This window comes from Podarcis erhardii, assembly GCF_964252035.2.
Source record: "Podarcis erhardii genome assembly, chromosome: 6".
NCBI classification, from domain to species: Eukaryota; Metazoa; Chordata; class Lepidosauria; order Squamata; family Lacertidae; genus Podarcis; species Podarcis erhardii.
This window is the reverse complement of record NC_138510.1, coordinates 50,773,927-50,790,386: the sequence shown is the minus strand read 5'-3', so window position 1 is coordinate 50,790,386 and position 16,460 is coordinate 50,773,927. Positions and strand designations below refer to the sequence as shown.

Sequence of the window (16,460 nt, the reverse complement as noted above, 5' to 3'; positions counted from 1 at the left end):
CGCTTGTTTCTGCTCTGGACCATGGTTCAACCAGACGCCCCCACCAGCACTTTGGCCACTGCATTTTGCACCAGCTGGAGCTTGTGAACCAAACACAAGGGCAACCCTATGTAGAGCGCATTACAGTAATCCAGCCTCAAGGTTACCAGTGCATGGACTATAGTGGTCAGCCTATCCAAGTCCAGGAACAGTCACAGCTGTCAAACCAGACAACGCTGGTAAAGGGCACTTCTGAGTCACAGAGGACATTTGGGCCTAGGGAGAAAGATTTATCCCAAGCATGCCCAGCACAAGTGTTTGGAACTTTATTTCTTTACTGGAAAAGCACTTGGTCACATCATCTCCTAGGGCACAAGGGTACAACACCCCTGCTAACTAGCTGCCTAGGTGATCTACCTTTACAGCCTACAGCTCCGACCTGAACACTTAAGAATCATAACATTGTAGAGTTGGAAGGGACTCTTAGGGTCATCTAGTTCAACCCCCTGCAATGCAGGAATCTCAGCTGATCATACATGACAGGTGGCCACTCTGCTTAAACCTCCCACCTCTCGTGGGAGTCTGTTCCACTGTGGAACAGCTCTTACTATCAGAAAGTTCTTTCTAATGTTTAGTCGGAGTCTCCTTTCTTGTACCTTGAATCCTTTGGTTAGGGTCCTAGCCTCCAGAGCAGGAGAAAACAACCTTCCTCTATCCTCCATGTGACAACTCTTGAGCTATTTGAAGATGGCTATGTATTTGTGTGAGCAAATTCCTAGACTACAGGTCTGCCTACACAGTAAACTGCAATGAGATATAGTCACACATCTTGGCCTGGGCTTACTCCACCAATGTGGGTGGGATGCAGCCACTAGACAGCCTTGTACCCATTTCTGGTACTACTTTTGTCTTGATAATTGCAACTGGAGGGCTACAGGTTACGCAGCAAATCACAATGGCTGACAGAACAGGACTAGACACAGTTCCATGTTAGATATCATAATACAGCAGTGAACTAATTAACATAAAACAGTCATTGGATGCTTTGGAATCAGTGTTTCAGCTCTGCAGGACTACTTGCAGCATTACTGAAAGTCAACAGTGGGGAAAAATCTGCAGGTATTTAATTTATTTTCCTCACAAGATAAAGGATGGTACAAGACAAGGACATTTTGTTTCGTGGATATACATATGGAAAATCCAGAGACAGCAAACATTATCGAGTCAAGAACCAGAAAGCCAATGATTCTTTCACAGAACAAAACTGATATATCTATGTAAAGCTGCTTAAAGTCAGATTCCAAGCTGACTAATAAAGGGATCTGAATGTGGCAGCAGCTGCAACTAAAAATCATTAATCCCTTTTGAGATTTCTCCAGCATTGCTATTGGTGACCAACCATGCCTTTGCCAAAAGCTCAATGTGTATTATGGAGAAGGCCAACAGCTAATGAATGGCTTGTAGGAGCTAAATGTCTACATGCAGTGCAGATTGCCACTTGATTGTCACAAATGCCCTAACTTACACCAAGGTCAGTAAGTTTGGCTGCAGAAATTCACACTATGCAAGATGCTCGAAATAATTCAATTACCATCCCAATGTGATAGAAAATCCACCCTGGTGATACAGTGGCCAGACATCTCAACCATCAGAGTTAATCACAGGGTCACTGATTGAAGGGTTTTATTCAGGTTTAAGGATTCTGAATTATTTTCAGGTTTAATAATAATAATAATAATAATAAATTGAATATATATGTTGCCCTATACCTGGAGGTCTCAGGGCAGTTCACAGAATAAAATCAAAATATAAAACCACAAAATACATAATCAAAATAAAAACAACGACCCAATAACTCCCCCCCAAACCCCCCACATTTTAAAAAAGGCATAGGATCTGCCAACAACTGTTTTTATCTTCCCCAAACTGTACTTCCTCAGGTAAAAAACCCTCACTATTATGGCTCCCCCCCCCCCAAACATTTTTCTATGGGGTCGTTTTTTTTCTTAGACGAATGTTTTCAAAGACGTCCACGTCCTTTTTGACACTCAGACCAAATGACAATTGTGAAAAGATGTTTTCACTCTATTTCCTTAAAATGCTGTTTAAACTGAAAGCATCTGAAATATTCCTTGACAGTTGAAACGGTTTGCATGTTCTGAGAACTTCTACTGCCAAGGAAGCTGACTGTTCACTTGATTTTATTTTTCATGAACATATATTTCTGATGTACTTCCTTCACAGTAGGGTCCGGAGGGATTTCAGAGCAAAACCCAAAGCTCTATGCAGAACATTCTCAGAAATGGATGGGAACACCATCGAAACCTGAAGAATGCCATCATAATACTCATTTGTATGCTAAAAAGAGTGCTAAAGTGAAATTTTTACCCCTACTCTGAACGGTGAGGTATGTAGAAAGCGTACTATTCTATTGCAAGCTTTGTTGTTCTAAAGGCAACTAATAGAATGTTAGAATAAAAATGCTATATGAACAAAGCAGATGTACCGTATTTTTCGCCCTATAGGACGCACTTTTCCCCCTCCAAAAATGAAGGGGAAATGCGTGTGCATCCTACAGGGTGAATGCAGGCTTTCGCTGAAGCCTGAAGAGCGAGAGGGGTGGGTGCGCACCGACCCCTCTCACTCTACAGGCTTCAGGAGAGCCGCAGCGCCAGTCCCACAAGGTCGGGGGACAGCGGGGAGGCGGAACGCCGCCATTCCGCTGTCTCCCGATGTGGTTTGGAGGCTGACGGCGGGGAGACATGTGCTTCTCCAGGCCGCCAGCCCCGCAAGCTCCGGGGACAGCGGGGAGGCGCAGCGCGTCTTCCCGCTGTCCCCGGACCTGGTCTGCAGGCGGGTGGCGGGGAGAAGAGCGCTTCTCCCCGCTGCCAGCCCCACAAGCTCCGGGGACAGCTGGGAGGCGTAGCGCGTCCACCCGCTGTCCCCGGACCTGGTCTGCAGGCGGGCGGTGGGGAGAAGAGCGCTTCTCCCCGCTGCCGGCCCCACAAGCGCCTGGGGGGGAAATAATTTTTTTTCCCTTTATTTCCCCCCCCCCAAAAAACTTGGTGTGTCCTATGGGCCGGTGCGTCCTATGGGGCGAAAAATACGGTACCTTAGTAGTGGTTTTCTCAAGGATGGCAATCAATGCACACCATTTATGATACTGCTAGGCTATTATACTACCAGTTAGTAAACTTAATACAAAAAACAAAATTTCATCCATACATGCTAGTGGTGGTGCAGGTTCTATAGTAATCTCTCCTTCCTGCACATATTGCAGACATCTGCAATGAACATTAGTCAATAATTTAGCAAGAGACAATATATTCATCCATGCCAAATATGTAACTCAGAATTTGCAAGTTCCAACCAACAGAAGGAATAAAAGTTTGCCATTTCCAGTAAAAAGGAAATAGCTTCTAAGTATCTCATCATTCCGTTACTCTCTACAGATGAAGAATCAAAGAAGCAAGCCAATTTGTGAATATGGCAGGAAAACGCATTGCAACGAAATAGTAATAGTGATAGAAAACACTGTCAATAGTTTATCAGAGAGAGATAAGGACATTATTAAGAGTTTGAGAATGGACAAAAGACAAGCTTGACAGTGAATGGATAGTTCTAGCAAAATTAAAACCAATGATTTATTGGATTTATTATGTAAGAGATATCAGAGTGAGCTTTGTGAAAAATTATTCTTGCTAGCACACATCTTGTCGTGATTCAAAGCAATGTCTTCTTTGGAACCTGCAATCTTGGAGATGTCAAGCGGGATCGCAATGCAATCATATACACGTGTATGTTTACTCAGAAAGAAGTCTAGTGTGTAGGGCTGGAACTAGAGTGGGGGAAACAGAGTTCTTGCCCTAGGTGCCTGATTCAAGGGGGCACCTAAATCATGATTAATGGTGTATGTGTGTGCGTGTGTATAAACATGTACAAAGTGCACATGATTCAACTAATGAGTGGCAAGGATTCTCACATGTGACAGACAGGGTTGGCTCACCCATGAGGCAACCACCACGGGCACTAGGATTCACAGGGGCAGCAGATACCAATGTACATATTTATTCTCCCCTTCTTTCTGACACAGATCTTCACTCAATGCTTCTCTCCTAGTGGGGAGAGGGGTGCCTCTCTGGGAGTTTTCCTCAGGTGCCAAAATATATTGGGCCAGGCCTGGTAACAGAACTTTATCCTGTCTGCTTCCCCCACAATTGGCTCAGTTGGGGCAGCAGAAGAGAACGAAATTATCATGCCTAGCATGCCAAAACACAACCTTGAGTTACGTAGTTGCATACCAGCCAGTGTTATTCAATAGCCTACATTATATTTACAATTTGTCTACTGATGTGATAAACATTACTCTATCTATATCTATACCATCCATATCTATCTATCTATCTATCTATCTATCTATCTATCTATCTATCTATCTATCTATCTATCTATCTATATCATCTACTGTATCTCTCTCTCTCTCTCTCTATCTATCTATCATCTATCTATCATCTATCTATCTATCTATCCAATTTATTACAACTGTTGATAATTTTTAAACAATAAAATATGGTGTTGGCTTATGAGTGCATTTCAGGTTGTTTGCCTTGGGTACCAAAATACCAGGCTCCAGTTCTGCTTGTAGGTTTATTTTTTGTCATCTTACTTCAGGTTGCCTTACACCCTAGATCTGCATCTTACTTCAGGTTGCCTTACACCCTAGATCAGTGGTTCTCAAACTCCTAGCAGTGCTTGATTTTGAAAATATATCTATCCATATTCTACAATTAATTTTAATACTAGAATATAATATATTACACTAAAACGATTAAATGTTTTTTGATTGTCCTTGAAATTTCTCACCACACTTGCTCTCCTCTCTTACCACACCCTTTGAGAACCGCTGCTCTAGCTCTCGCTTTCTCTCATAATCCCTGCTGTAATCAAATTCGGGTGGAGTGAGAATGTCCGCACCCTCCTAATTAGACAGACTTACTGAGAATAGAAAACATAAATTCTGACATACCACCTGGAACCGAAAAACCATCTTTAAATATATATTTTTTGGGGGGACAGGGTAAAGTATAATAATGCTGACTATAGATTATTGTAAATGAAAAGGAAGGTGTGACAATGTTTAAGGCTTTTCAAGGATCAAATTGCAAGAACACTAGACTCTCTGGTGCTATATATGATAGTATGTCAGCAGTGCTTTATATACACAAATTCTTCACCAGCAGCATTTTCTCCTTTTGCTGCAAGATATCATCATCATTGTCATTTTAAATTTTAACTTGTTTTTGCATATTTCCAGGGCATGAAAAGCTATGGAATATAATTTAAATACCATACTGCCTGCTTCCCCAGTGATGTTATTCATTTAAAATCCTAATATTTGCTCTTATTACACAGATTGCAGTCATTCTAAATTTGTTCAAAAGCCTTGCACTGTAGTTTCCCCAAGTGGGTTCAAGAGGAGACGTTTATGTTTCCATCAGCAAGAGCTATGAACTGAGCAGGGCATTAGCAATGTCAATATTCTATTAACTTAACTCACAGCCATGCCCATCACACTGCAACTACTTACTACCTCAGTTGGCTAAACAAAAAACAAAAAAACCTAAGTAGTAAGATTATTTGGAAACAAGGTAGTCTTAACACTACAACTCTGATTCCAAGAAATTCCACTATGTGCTTTTCACCAGCTTAAAATTTGCTTACAATAGATTCATATGATTAGCTATTGTACGGTTAACCCCTTTAGCTTATGGCCCTGATCCTTAGTTCTTTATACTTCTGAGTAGCAACAGGATTGGATTCACTGATTTTATTTGAATAATCTTTACTATATGTGGGGAAATAGAGACAAGCAAGAAAATTTATCTTGCTATCTAGATCAAACTGCAACAGGCTGGTTGATCTGATTCTAAGGAATGTGATTATCCAAATTCTGCTTTTAAAATATACATTTTCTATCTCTAAGATAAATAGACTAGAATAGCAGTCTGAAATACTAATAAATAAATAGGAATCTAACCACAAAGCAGAAAGCAAAATGAGCAAAATAGATCTAGTGGAGACATTCCTCAATCCCCACATTCAATCCTTTATGAATTTACATCTGGTAAATCTAAGCTTATAGAAGATTGGCTTCTCTTTGATCTCCCTGTCCATACTGATAGACCAAGAATATCTGAGCAAATATTAATTACAATAGGAAGGATTTTCATGTGATGCACAAGCACATCAGTAATTAACACATGCAAATCCCCAAAACAAGCTTACCCAGGAAAACAGACAGTAGTTTTGCAATGTAAACACCAACATAATATATTAAAAACAATGCAAGCGACAATGTTTTTCACAATCACATAATAAATCAATTCTGGGTATTATGTGACTCTAGCCAATGCAATCATTGAGATGCACAAAACATATATCCTTTGTGTCACTAAACAGTATGAACAAGGATTCTTGTAGTACTTTTAAAACAAACAAACAAACTTATTTTTAGGCTTTTGTGGGTTACAGTCCACTTCACCAGTTGGATGAATTGATACCCTGAGAAGCAGGTACGTATGCACAGTGTTTGTGGGAAGGAGATTGTAAACAATGAAGTGAGGGGGAAATGTAATACAGCGGGAAATATACAGAGCGATAATTTTATAATTAACGGTAGTCATTCACAAACCAGTTGCTGTTAAATATCCTGGTGTTGGGAAGCAAATCAACACACATTATGTGCCCAAAATACTTTCACTCAGTTCAGTCCTCAAGCAATAGCACTGAACCTCTTCTTGTAACGTAATTCAGAGTTTTCACATTGCAGACTGTGGTGCACAAAGTTTACATTTTGCTGCAACAGAAAAACACAGTTACCACTCTGGAAGGTACTAAATACAGTGGTACCTCGGGTTACATATGCTTCAGGTTACATACGCTTCAGGTTACAGACTCCGCTAACCCAGAAATAGTATCTCAGGTTAAGAGCTTTGCTTCAGGATGAGAACAGAAATCATGCTCTGGCGGCACGGTGGCAGTGGGAGGCCGCATTAGCTAAAGTGATGCTTCAGGTTAAGAACAATTTCAGGTTAAGAACGGACCTCCGGAACAAATTAAGTACTTAACCCGAGGTACCACTGTAATAAGGCCTGCTGAAATGGGGCTTCCTTCTATAACAGGAAATAGGATAAGAATAATTATTTAGGGACAATAGTCTATATGTGTTATGAGTGCCGGCATGGTTGCTCGAGAGCGAACAGGCAAGACTCCCCGTTGGTCTTTTCAAGGCTTTATTATCTGTCCAAAACGTTCACAATGCAGATCGACTCAATTCCATGTCTACTCAGTCACTAGCAGAGTCTGGGAGTGGGCAGTCCTTAAACTTTCCCCAGAAGAGTAGTCTTTTGACCCCCATCCTACACCTCCCCTCTCGGCGCGTGAACCGACTGCGCAAAGAGGGTGTGGGCAGAGGGGGACCTGCCTCCCGCCCCCCTCCGCTTTGTTAGGTGCTGTGGCTCCCTCTTGCATCCTCTGAGCCCTGCACCCCTTCCCCACTGCAGGCGTGGCTTTCCTCGTCGGCTGAGGAAGTGCTGCTTCTCACAATCTTTGGAGGCTCCCTGTAACCCAACTGCCCTTCCACCTCTCGCCTCTGGGCTGATGGCAGTTCCCTGACAATATGCATATGTTGTAGGATGACATCTCTTTGTTCCAGGTTCATTATATTAACATATCATGAGTAAATGCTGCTCACAATCTGAAGCTACACCAAGAGCGGTGATTACAATACCCCAGGTTGCAATCTTCACAGAAACAGTTGTAAGAATGGTTTTTTTTTTTAAAAAAAAAGAAAAGAAATAAAAATGCACATTAAACCCAAAGTAACTGCATCTGCTTGATGTCAGCCCTCATTAGCTCTGTGCCTCTCTTTACCGCCCTCCACCACTAAGTTCAAATGTTAAGATCCAGAGGTCAGGACCCAGTCTTTTGTTTCTGTTATTATGTGAGGTGTCATGTATCCTGATAATGCCACGTATAAATAATAATGGAAGATAACAAAAAACTATCAGTCAAGATTGATGCATCTTAATACTCAAGGTCTCATTAAACCTTGAGCAACTAGTGCATATGACAGAACCAAGAACACCCACATTTTTCCTTTGGGGAAAGGTTAGCAGGTTAAATGACCCCAGTAAGACTGTTGTGCTCATCTGTGCATAAAGGGATTTGGATACTATGACTTCTGACCCCATTAGGGTTAGATTCATTCTTGGTAGATACCAAATGTATTTTGGCATCCTCTAGTATCTGGCTCTACTTGTGTTAAGACACACACACACACACACACACACACACACACACAGAGAGAGAGAGAGAGAGAGAGAGAGAGAGAGAGAGTCCTCTTTCAGCTTGCTCTATGATGTATTTTTTATTATTATATCTATATATTGCAATGGTACCTATTTATCTGCTCACACTGGTATGCTTTTGAACTGCTGGGTAGGCAATAAGAAGCACGGTAGACTATAACTGTAAGGCCATTCTAAGGCCTGCCACTTGGCACCCTGTGTTCCTTTGGAAGAAGAGCAGAATATAAATGTAACAAAACAAAAATAAAATAATATTAGAAAGGGATGGCATGCCTTGCCCATATGTCAGTGTAAGACCCCTAAAACTATTAAACTTACTAAGTCCCCATGGAGGGATGCCAGGCACCTATGATGCAAGTCTACTCTCCTTAAGCAGGTGCCACGTAAGCTCCAGCAACTGTAAGAGAGAGAGCCATGTCCCACTAATAAGAGAGACTATTCCTCCAACCCACATCCCCAAAATGTTGCCATTTGTTATGGGTTTTCAATTTTTTGAAATTAAAGAAGTGCACATGTGCTGTATGTTCTGCAAACTATTATTAACAAGATCAGAAGAAAACATACAATTGACATTCATATAAGCCCCAGATTCTGCAGTGACGGAACTGCTCTCTTTCCTGAGGCCCCATCCATGCTCTTTCTCCAAAGAAATGCAGTTCCTCCCAAATGTCAAGAAGTCAAGTGCAGGTAATTGAGCATATCCTATGTTGGTTCACACCTCCATTTATATAAGCTTCACTTTTGTTCCTCCATCACGCCAGGTCATTTCTGATGTGGCTTTTTTTTCTTCTTCAAAGGATTTGAAACTCTGTTTGAGATTATCTGAAACTCTGGTGGGTCACCCAGACCTGCCCCCAGCTAATGGAAGCCTTGCCCAGAACCTCAGACACAAAGCCTAATAAAGAGGAGGGAAACGCACAACAGCCTCAATGGCCTCTGCTGAAAGAATTGATTTTCATTTCCTGGTTTTCAGAAAAAGATTTGCAGTGTTTGGGGTTTTAGTAAGCAATATATTCCAAAAGCCTGGAAAGAGCATCTTTTCCTTGACAATTGAAATGAACATTAAATGAAATCTGCAAAGCTATTTTCCCTTGCACAGTCAAGAGCTGACAGAAGGGGAAGCAGAGAGGGCACATAAAAGACAAACACGAAGAAGCTGAGGGAGAAAGTATAGAACAATCATCCTGAATTGCTTCCAAAATGCTGTAATGGAATTAGGGTCACCCTGACAGAAACAGTCAGATCAGAGGAAATTTGATTTTTTTTAAAAAAATAAAAAATTCTATACTCTGCAAAGGAAAATTTGGAAGTGTTCCATCAAATTAGCTTGTGTATATATATTTTAAACACATATCAGACATATACCACTAAAGGCATCACCCTCTATTTTGACGAGCAATGTTTATGCCATCTCAACAAATATATCTGGCTAATCCTAGTGGTTGTTGTTGTTACAGAAGGGTAATCCCTCCATTTTGAAATATCTGAGTCACATACATATATTTCATGACTATCCTGAAAACTTAATTCTCAGAGAGTCCATATTTATTCCTTATGCCAGTCCCACTAAATGACACTCCAACAATCTGTTTTATTTCACCCTGAAATGTCTTACTATGTGCACAGCTGCCTAATTATCAAGAAGCTAGAGCAGCAGCAGTAAAATCTGCTGCAGTAACAACAAAACAGATTTTGAGAGTGGGAGACCCTAGGTTATGGGCTTTCGCGGAACTCTGCTTTCAGATACACACAGCACAAGTGATCCATGCACACCCTGCTGCATTATCAATTATGTTCCATTTCTAGGCATAATTCTCTCACAAAGCCCAGAGACTTAGGTCATTTATAGCTGCATTCTGTACTATCACCTTACAACTGAGGCATTCAAAACACTTGGCAGATATTAATTGGCCTTGACACTCCTATAGTACTTCTCAGTGATTTCAGAGAAACAGAGGGGAATGCCTGTGCGCAAATTAGGTAGGCTGGGCCATGCGTATGCAAATTTTATCTTCACGTAAACAAGGCGAATGCCTGCCCCCAAATTAAACAAACAAACAAACAAACAAACAAACAAAATGAGTTGCCAATCAGTCCTTTTCTAGGCTTCCTTTTCCCCCCTGAACAACCGTTTTGTATTGTTATTCACCAACATATTCTGTTTTTGCAGAAAACAGACAGCCACAACTGCATGGTGTTTTAGAGGATTTGTCTTTTCTGTAAAACACGCAATTTCCATCTCCAGGTAGCGTCAGCACTTAACTGGGCATTTGATTGCTCTGATTCCTGCCTGTCACACAGACAGCAAGGAAAAATGAAATTGCCAATGTTCAGCAGTGCTGCCAATTGCAGCTGATGCACTTCCATTCTGTCCCCCTAATGCAGTGATTCAGACCAATTTGCTCTGAACAGTATCGCCTTGTTATCAAGAGCGCCAGAGAGGACGGATAAGGGAAAAATTGGAATTTAGAGACACACATCAAGACCAAGCCACCTATCACATGCAACAAAGCCTATGTTAATCTGTGTGCCTCAAGGTCATCCAGGCTGCAGTGACACAAAAACTGCCTTCCCACTCAGGAAGTAATTCTGTGCAAGGAAGAGAGAAGAGGCCTTAGATTTCTGTTTTCTCAACATGCCTCAGGGCTGCTTAACACGTGATCTTTTCCCTACATGGAAATAATTGTTGTACAATAAAAACCATGTACATTATTGCACAGAAAACAGAGCATGAGAGCGTGCTGTGGTGCTTATCTGTGCTTTTGGAAGTAAAATTAACTGTTGTATTTCAAGTAATACCAAAAAATGTTTCCCCCCGCCCCCCCATGCAGAGATATATCACTGCCAAGCAAATCTGTTACCAGTGAAGCAGCCCTTCATAAGATATAAGGAAGGAGGACATGTTACGCCATTGTGAGGCTTTGTGAGGAAGTATTGGTCTCCAAAGGTTTCCTCATGTGATCCTCAATTAATCCACACTACAAACCTTTTGGAGTACTACTACTGCTTCAGAGAACAGAAAGTTGATATAATCACATACTGTGGCCGCTACACAGAAATGGATGAAGCATGGATCATTCATTGCCTCATTTCTGGTTCTGCTTAACAGAATGGTATAAAATTAGCTAAGCAAGTTATTCCAGCTCAAGGAGAATTTAAGAACTGGAATAAATACCGTAAATAAAATAAAATGCCTGTACCTGTAACTCTGTGAGAAAGAATATGAATCCATCAATTTGCAGCAGTGCTAATTACTGGCAAAAAGTTAAACCATGCAGAAAACAACAGGAGTGGCAACTGGCCTTTGGAGGTGGGGAGGGGAGGAGCCCCCTCTCTCCCACCCATCTGTCTTTTCCCACACTCCCCTTCAGGTCCACAGCATGTACCGTATTTTTTGCTCTATAAGACTCACTTTTTCCCTCCTAAAAAGTAAGGGGAAATGTGTGTGCGTCTTCTGGAGCGAATGCAGACTGCGCAGCTATTCCAGAAGCCAGAACAGCAAGAGGGATTGCTGCTTTCACTGAGTAGCAATCACTCTTGCTGTTCTGGCTTCTGAGATTCAGAATATTTTTTTTCTTGTTTTGATCCTTCAAAAACTAGGTGCGTCTTGTGGTCTGGTGCGTCTTATAGAGCGAAAAATACGGTACTTAAAGTCTCCTAGGCGGGAATGAGAAAAATCACAAGGCATTTCTCTCTCTAGAAGGAAGAGACCACATGATTTAATGCTGGGGGAGCGGGAGGGGGAAGCAAGTGCTATTCTGATTGCTTTAGCATGATGTTTTGTGTAATAAGCTTTGTGTGCAGATGAGGCAGTGTATAAGCATATAAATAAACATTTACTAATCCCATCTTTGAGGCACTATACTGTACCGGACACCCACCCACACCTCCTATCCTCATTAAACGTATTTTCCGATTGGAAGTGCACCACCACCTTCACAAACAAACAAAAAATATGCTTATGTTTTTGCACCTGCTTTGCTGTCCTCAGTAGCTGCTTCTGCACTTTTTTCATCTTAAGGACAACTGGATGAGGTAGATGGCATCACAATGACACACAGCCAATTCAGAATGAGGCCAGTACAATGAATAATGACTATTACTTCCTGTTCTCACTCTGAATGCACTGAACAGAGCACCTTCACCAAGGGGAGCACTTTTCAATGGAAAAAAGATTGCATAAAAAGCACTCTCCCTTTTTTACTCCAGTTCTACTATTTACAATTCTGTGCCAATAACAACAGATTGCAGCAGAGATGGATAGCCCTTAACAACATGTGCTGCCTCAGCATATATTTCCCAGCAGCTACAATGACTTTACTTATATATTGTGGGTTCTGAATTAGCTTGTGACCCATTCACTGAACACATTTGTGTAGTATATAATTGTCATCCAAAAGGCGGGGGACACACAAGATTTTGAAGATTAAATAGGAAAACAGCAGGAAATAAAACAAGTTATGAAAATGCCCTCATAGAAATTCATTGTAGTAAACCTACTTTCAACAATAAGCATTTAGCTCTTCCCCATTAACTTAAATTGATGGGTCTTAAGTGTATACAACACAGAGATGTAGAAAGGGCCAAGAAAACTCTCCATGTAAGTAGGGACCAAAATGACTCATTAGCTTGTGAATAAGATAGCTAAAAAGAATATGTCAGAACTATGTAACATCACAGATAACACATGGAAGACTTCTTTAATGTTCAAGTCAATACCACAGGGCATAAGACAAAGAAAAAGAAAAAAAGAATGATTAAAAATATGGTAGATGTGTGCTTTCAAACAAAAATAGGGATCTTAGGTCTTGTAAGAAATCAACTATTGCCTCTCTTTTTCATCCAAAATGACCTAAAATTTGGTAATGGAAAGCAATGAACGGATTCAATATACTGCAGTCATTTTGTGACTTGTTTGCAAGCATCACACATTTTTGGAAACAAATTGACACTGAATGACCCGCAGCCCTTCCCTTTCACTGTCACAAATAAATGTGCTTCAGTCAGTTCTGGTTCAACTTTTGATAGATAAAATCTGCTGAAAATTTATTCAGCCATAAAATATTCCCATCTGAGTGCTACTTACTATCCGCCTCCGTTGATGACATCAAGCAGCACAGAACTACTGCTGGCACAAAAAATCCAGGGATGCTGAAGTTAGGCACCATATTCCAAAGTGGAGAAAGTCACCTTTACTCCAAGGCAAGCAGTCAATACATTCAGCGTCAATGATGCAGACTTATTCCTGCAAACCAAAGAAAGATAAAAGGAGTCAGACCCTAAGCAAATCTAAACATATTTTAAAAGCACTTTTCCTACCCAAATGAGAATGTACCTTGTTCTATATCACTGCATTTATGATGTTAGAAAACTAATAATGGATTGCTTATTTATTGGATCTGCATTACTCATACTAAGGAAATCACATACTCCTTGCTTCATACAAGGAAAGACTATCCACATGCAATATCTGAAATTTTTTTAATGGGAAGGTTTAAAGTTTTATCTTTCTGAGTAATTGTCATTCTATTTTGAAACTGGATACATTTTTTAAAAAATGCTGTTTATGTAGCTGAGATCTTCCATTTTCAGAAGAAAATACTTTTCCCTGTCCAATACTGAAGGCAGGACCCAACATGATGCTGGGAGAAGTTTCCCACTGCACAATTTTCACAATCAGCATACCCAGGATTTAAAAGATGAGGGAGGAAATGTAAAAATGCTGTACATGAACCAGAATATTATGAATATATAGGGTTTGCTCCCATACCAGAGGGACCATTACCAGAACCCTGTCCTTCCATCCTCCCCTTTACTGAATGTCTCTTCAATAAGCAAAAGAGATGGGCTGGACGAGAATATGGGTTGCTTCCAGGCTGCTCTCAAAAGAAGTACTGAAGCCACATAAACTGTGAGTGAAGAGCTGGAGGATCTCTCTCACCTTTGATTTTATAGTTATGTGGTTGGTATATCTCAGAAACCCAATGGCTATCATAATTTTTTCCCAAACTCTTTAACATTTTAGGAGACCAGTGGGATGTGTCAGAAAATTCTGACACTTACCAGTAAATCTAACATAACATAAAGATAGCATTTGAATAATTTCTCTTCCTTCACAGCCAACCTTCACAGCTACAATTGCAAGTACGTGAGAATAGGAATCCTTCTAGTACATATGAAGTTGTTTTTACAGTGGTACCTCAGGTTAAGAACTTAATTCATTCTGGAGGTCTGTTCTTAAACTGAAACTGTTCTTAACCTGAGGTACCACTATAGCTAATGGAGCCTCCCACTGCCACCGCTGTGCAATTTCTGTTCTCATCCTGAAGCAAAGTTCTTAACCTGAGGTACTATTTCTGGGTTAGCAGAGTCTGTAACCTGAAGCGTCTGTAACCCAAGGTACCAATGTACTTGCATTGTGCCCTTGGGATAGGACGGGGGGAAATAAAAATAAAATAAAATCAACAGAAAATGTTGCCAACCATGTGTGAATCCTGCACATTTAGATGCAACATCAATATCCTTATTACTTAAATTGGCTTCCTACCCCATATGCCAAATTATCTTCCTGTTTCAACCTCTGCATCCTCTTACTCTCTGGGGCATCATCTGACTCCTGGATCTGCAAGTCAATTCATACCTTATACTTTGAGCTTTGGAATAAAAAGCACCGAAGCTTAGAAGACAAAGCATGCATCTAGCACCACCAATAGTGCGTTCTACAGTCATAGTTAAAAGACAGGTTTCCCAGCAAGGAAGAAAAGATTAAGCCGCCCACTTGTCCATTTAAACGTGTATGCAGTAGTCAGCTATATCATATTTGTATCTTGCCACTTAACTTGAGTATTTCTTGTACCTGATTTTTCCCCCAGAAGTAGTAGTAAAGTATGGATTGGTTTTAAGTGGGTTATGTTCCAAAAACATTTGAAATGTCAAGCAGGAGCCATTCTGCTTCTGACTTTCAGGATTACAGAAAATGCAAAATCCTAAACACTAAAATTCGTTCATCTGTCATGGCTAACTCTTCTGAATAGCTGCATTAAGGACTTAATTTCTGATAAATGACAGGGTACTGGATTCTATTTACCATGAAACTACAAATTAAAACGAATAAACGAATGTGCACAAATTTGTTTGAAATTCTGGCTTCTTTTTGATAAAATGGCACATTATTCTAAGGCTGGATTGGAGAAGTATCAAGCACCTCCTCCGCAAACTCAGAAACAATAAATAATCTCACCAAAAATGGAAGTGAAAGAAGAGATATGCTGTGAAAGAGAAATGCAGAGTTTGGGAATTCAGGCAGAAAATAAGAAATCTCCTCGCAGGACAGCAGTTATTTCTCAAGTGCATCTCTAAACTGAAGACCAAAATATATCCTCAAACAACCACGTAAGAGAGTCACTACACTTGTGTAGCTGATAGAAGAGCTAAATGAGAAGTTGAATAGGGTTATTTGCACAAAAGGAAAGGTCACATGTATTAACTTGCCCCAGTCTGGGGGGGGGGGGGAATGAAGCCTGTGGTGTGGCTCTGTCCTACCCACGTCTGTCACTTTAGAACTGCCCAGTACCTCTAGTCCTCAGTCATGTCCAAGTATACACAGGCCTGTCATCTCACAGGGGGCAAATCAGGAAGTAATTGGCATGTGGACATCCTCCACCTCCCAGCCATGGCCACCCTGCTCACTTCATTCTTTAGCTCCTCATCATTTTCCTGGTTATCAGGTTTTGCTCATCTGAATGGCTCGACAGAGCCTTCTGCCAATCAAAACCCTGGATGAAGAGCCATTAAAACAGGACTGTGGCCAACATTGTTTTGACCCCTTTGTCCCCTCATCATGCCAGAAACTACCAACACCATAGGACCATGGAGAGCAAGATTTACTGTTAGTTTCCCCTAGTGCAGGACCAGTCCTAATATTCCCCTGATGTTGGGAAAGATGGAGGGCACAAGGAGAAGGGGACAACAGAGGACGAGATGGCTGGACAGTGTTCTCAAAGCTACCAGCATGAGTTTGACCAAACTGTGGGAGGCAGTGGAAGACAGAAGTGCCTGGCGTGCTCTGGTCAAAGAGTCGGACACAACTAAACAACAACAAAAACTGAGTAT

At 41.0% G+C, this 16,460-nt stretch overlaps 1 protein-coding gene across 12 annotated transcripts in view; it reads right to left on the bottom strand.

Annotated features, from left to right (window-relative positions):
* PTPRF (protein tyrosine phosphatase receptor type F) overlaps positions 1-16,460 on the bottom strand; it is a 523,498-nt gene that overhangs the window by 306,457 nt on the left and 200,581 nt on the right. For all 12 annotated transcript variants that reach the window (XM_081865454.1, XM_081865450.1, XM_081865456.1 and 9 more), the window contains exon 3: positions 13,435-13,593. In XM_081865454.1, the coding sequence (XP_081721580.1) occupies positions 13,435-13,516 (82 nt within the window). In that variant the 5' untranslated portion in view covers positions 13,517-13,593. The remainder of the gene's footprint in view (positions 1-13,434; positions 13,594-16,460) is intronic.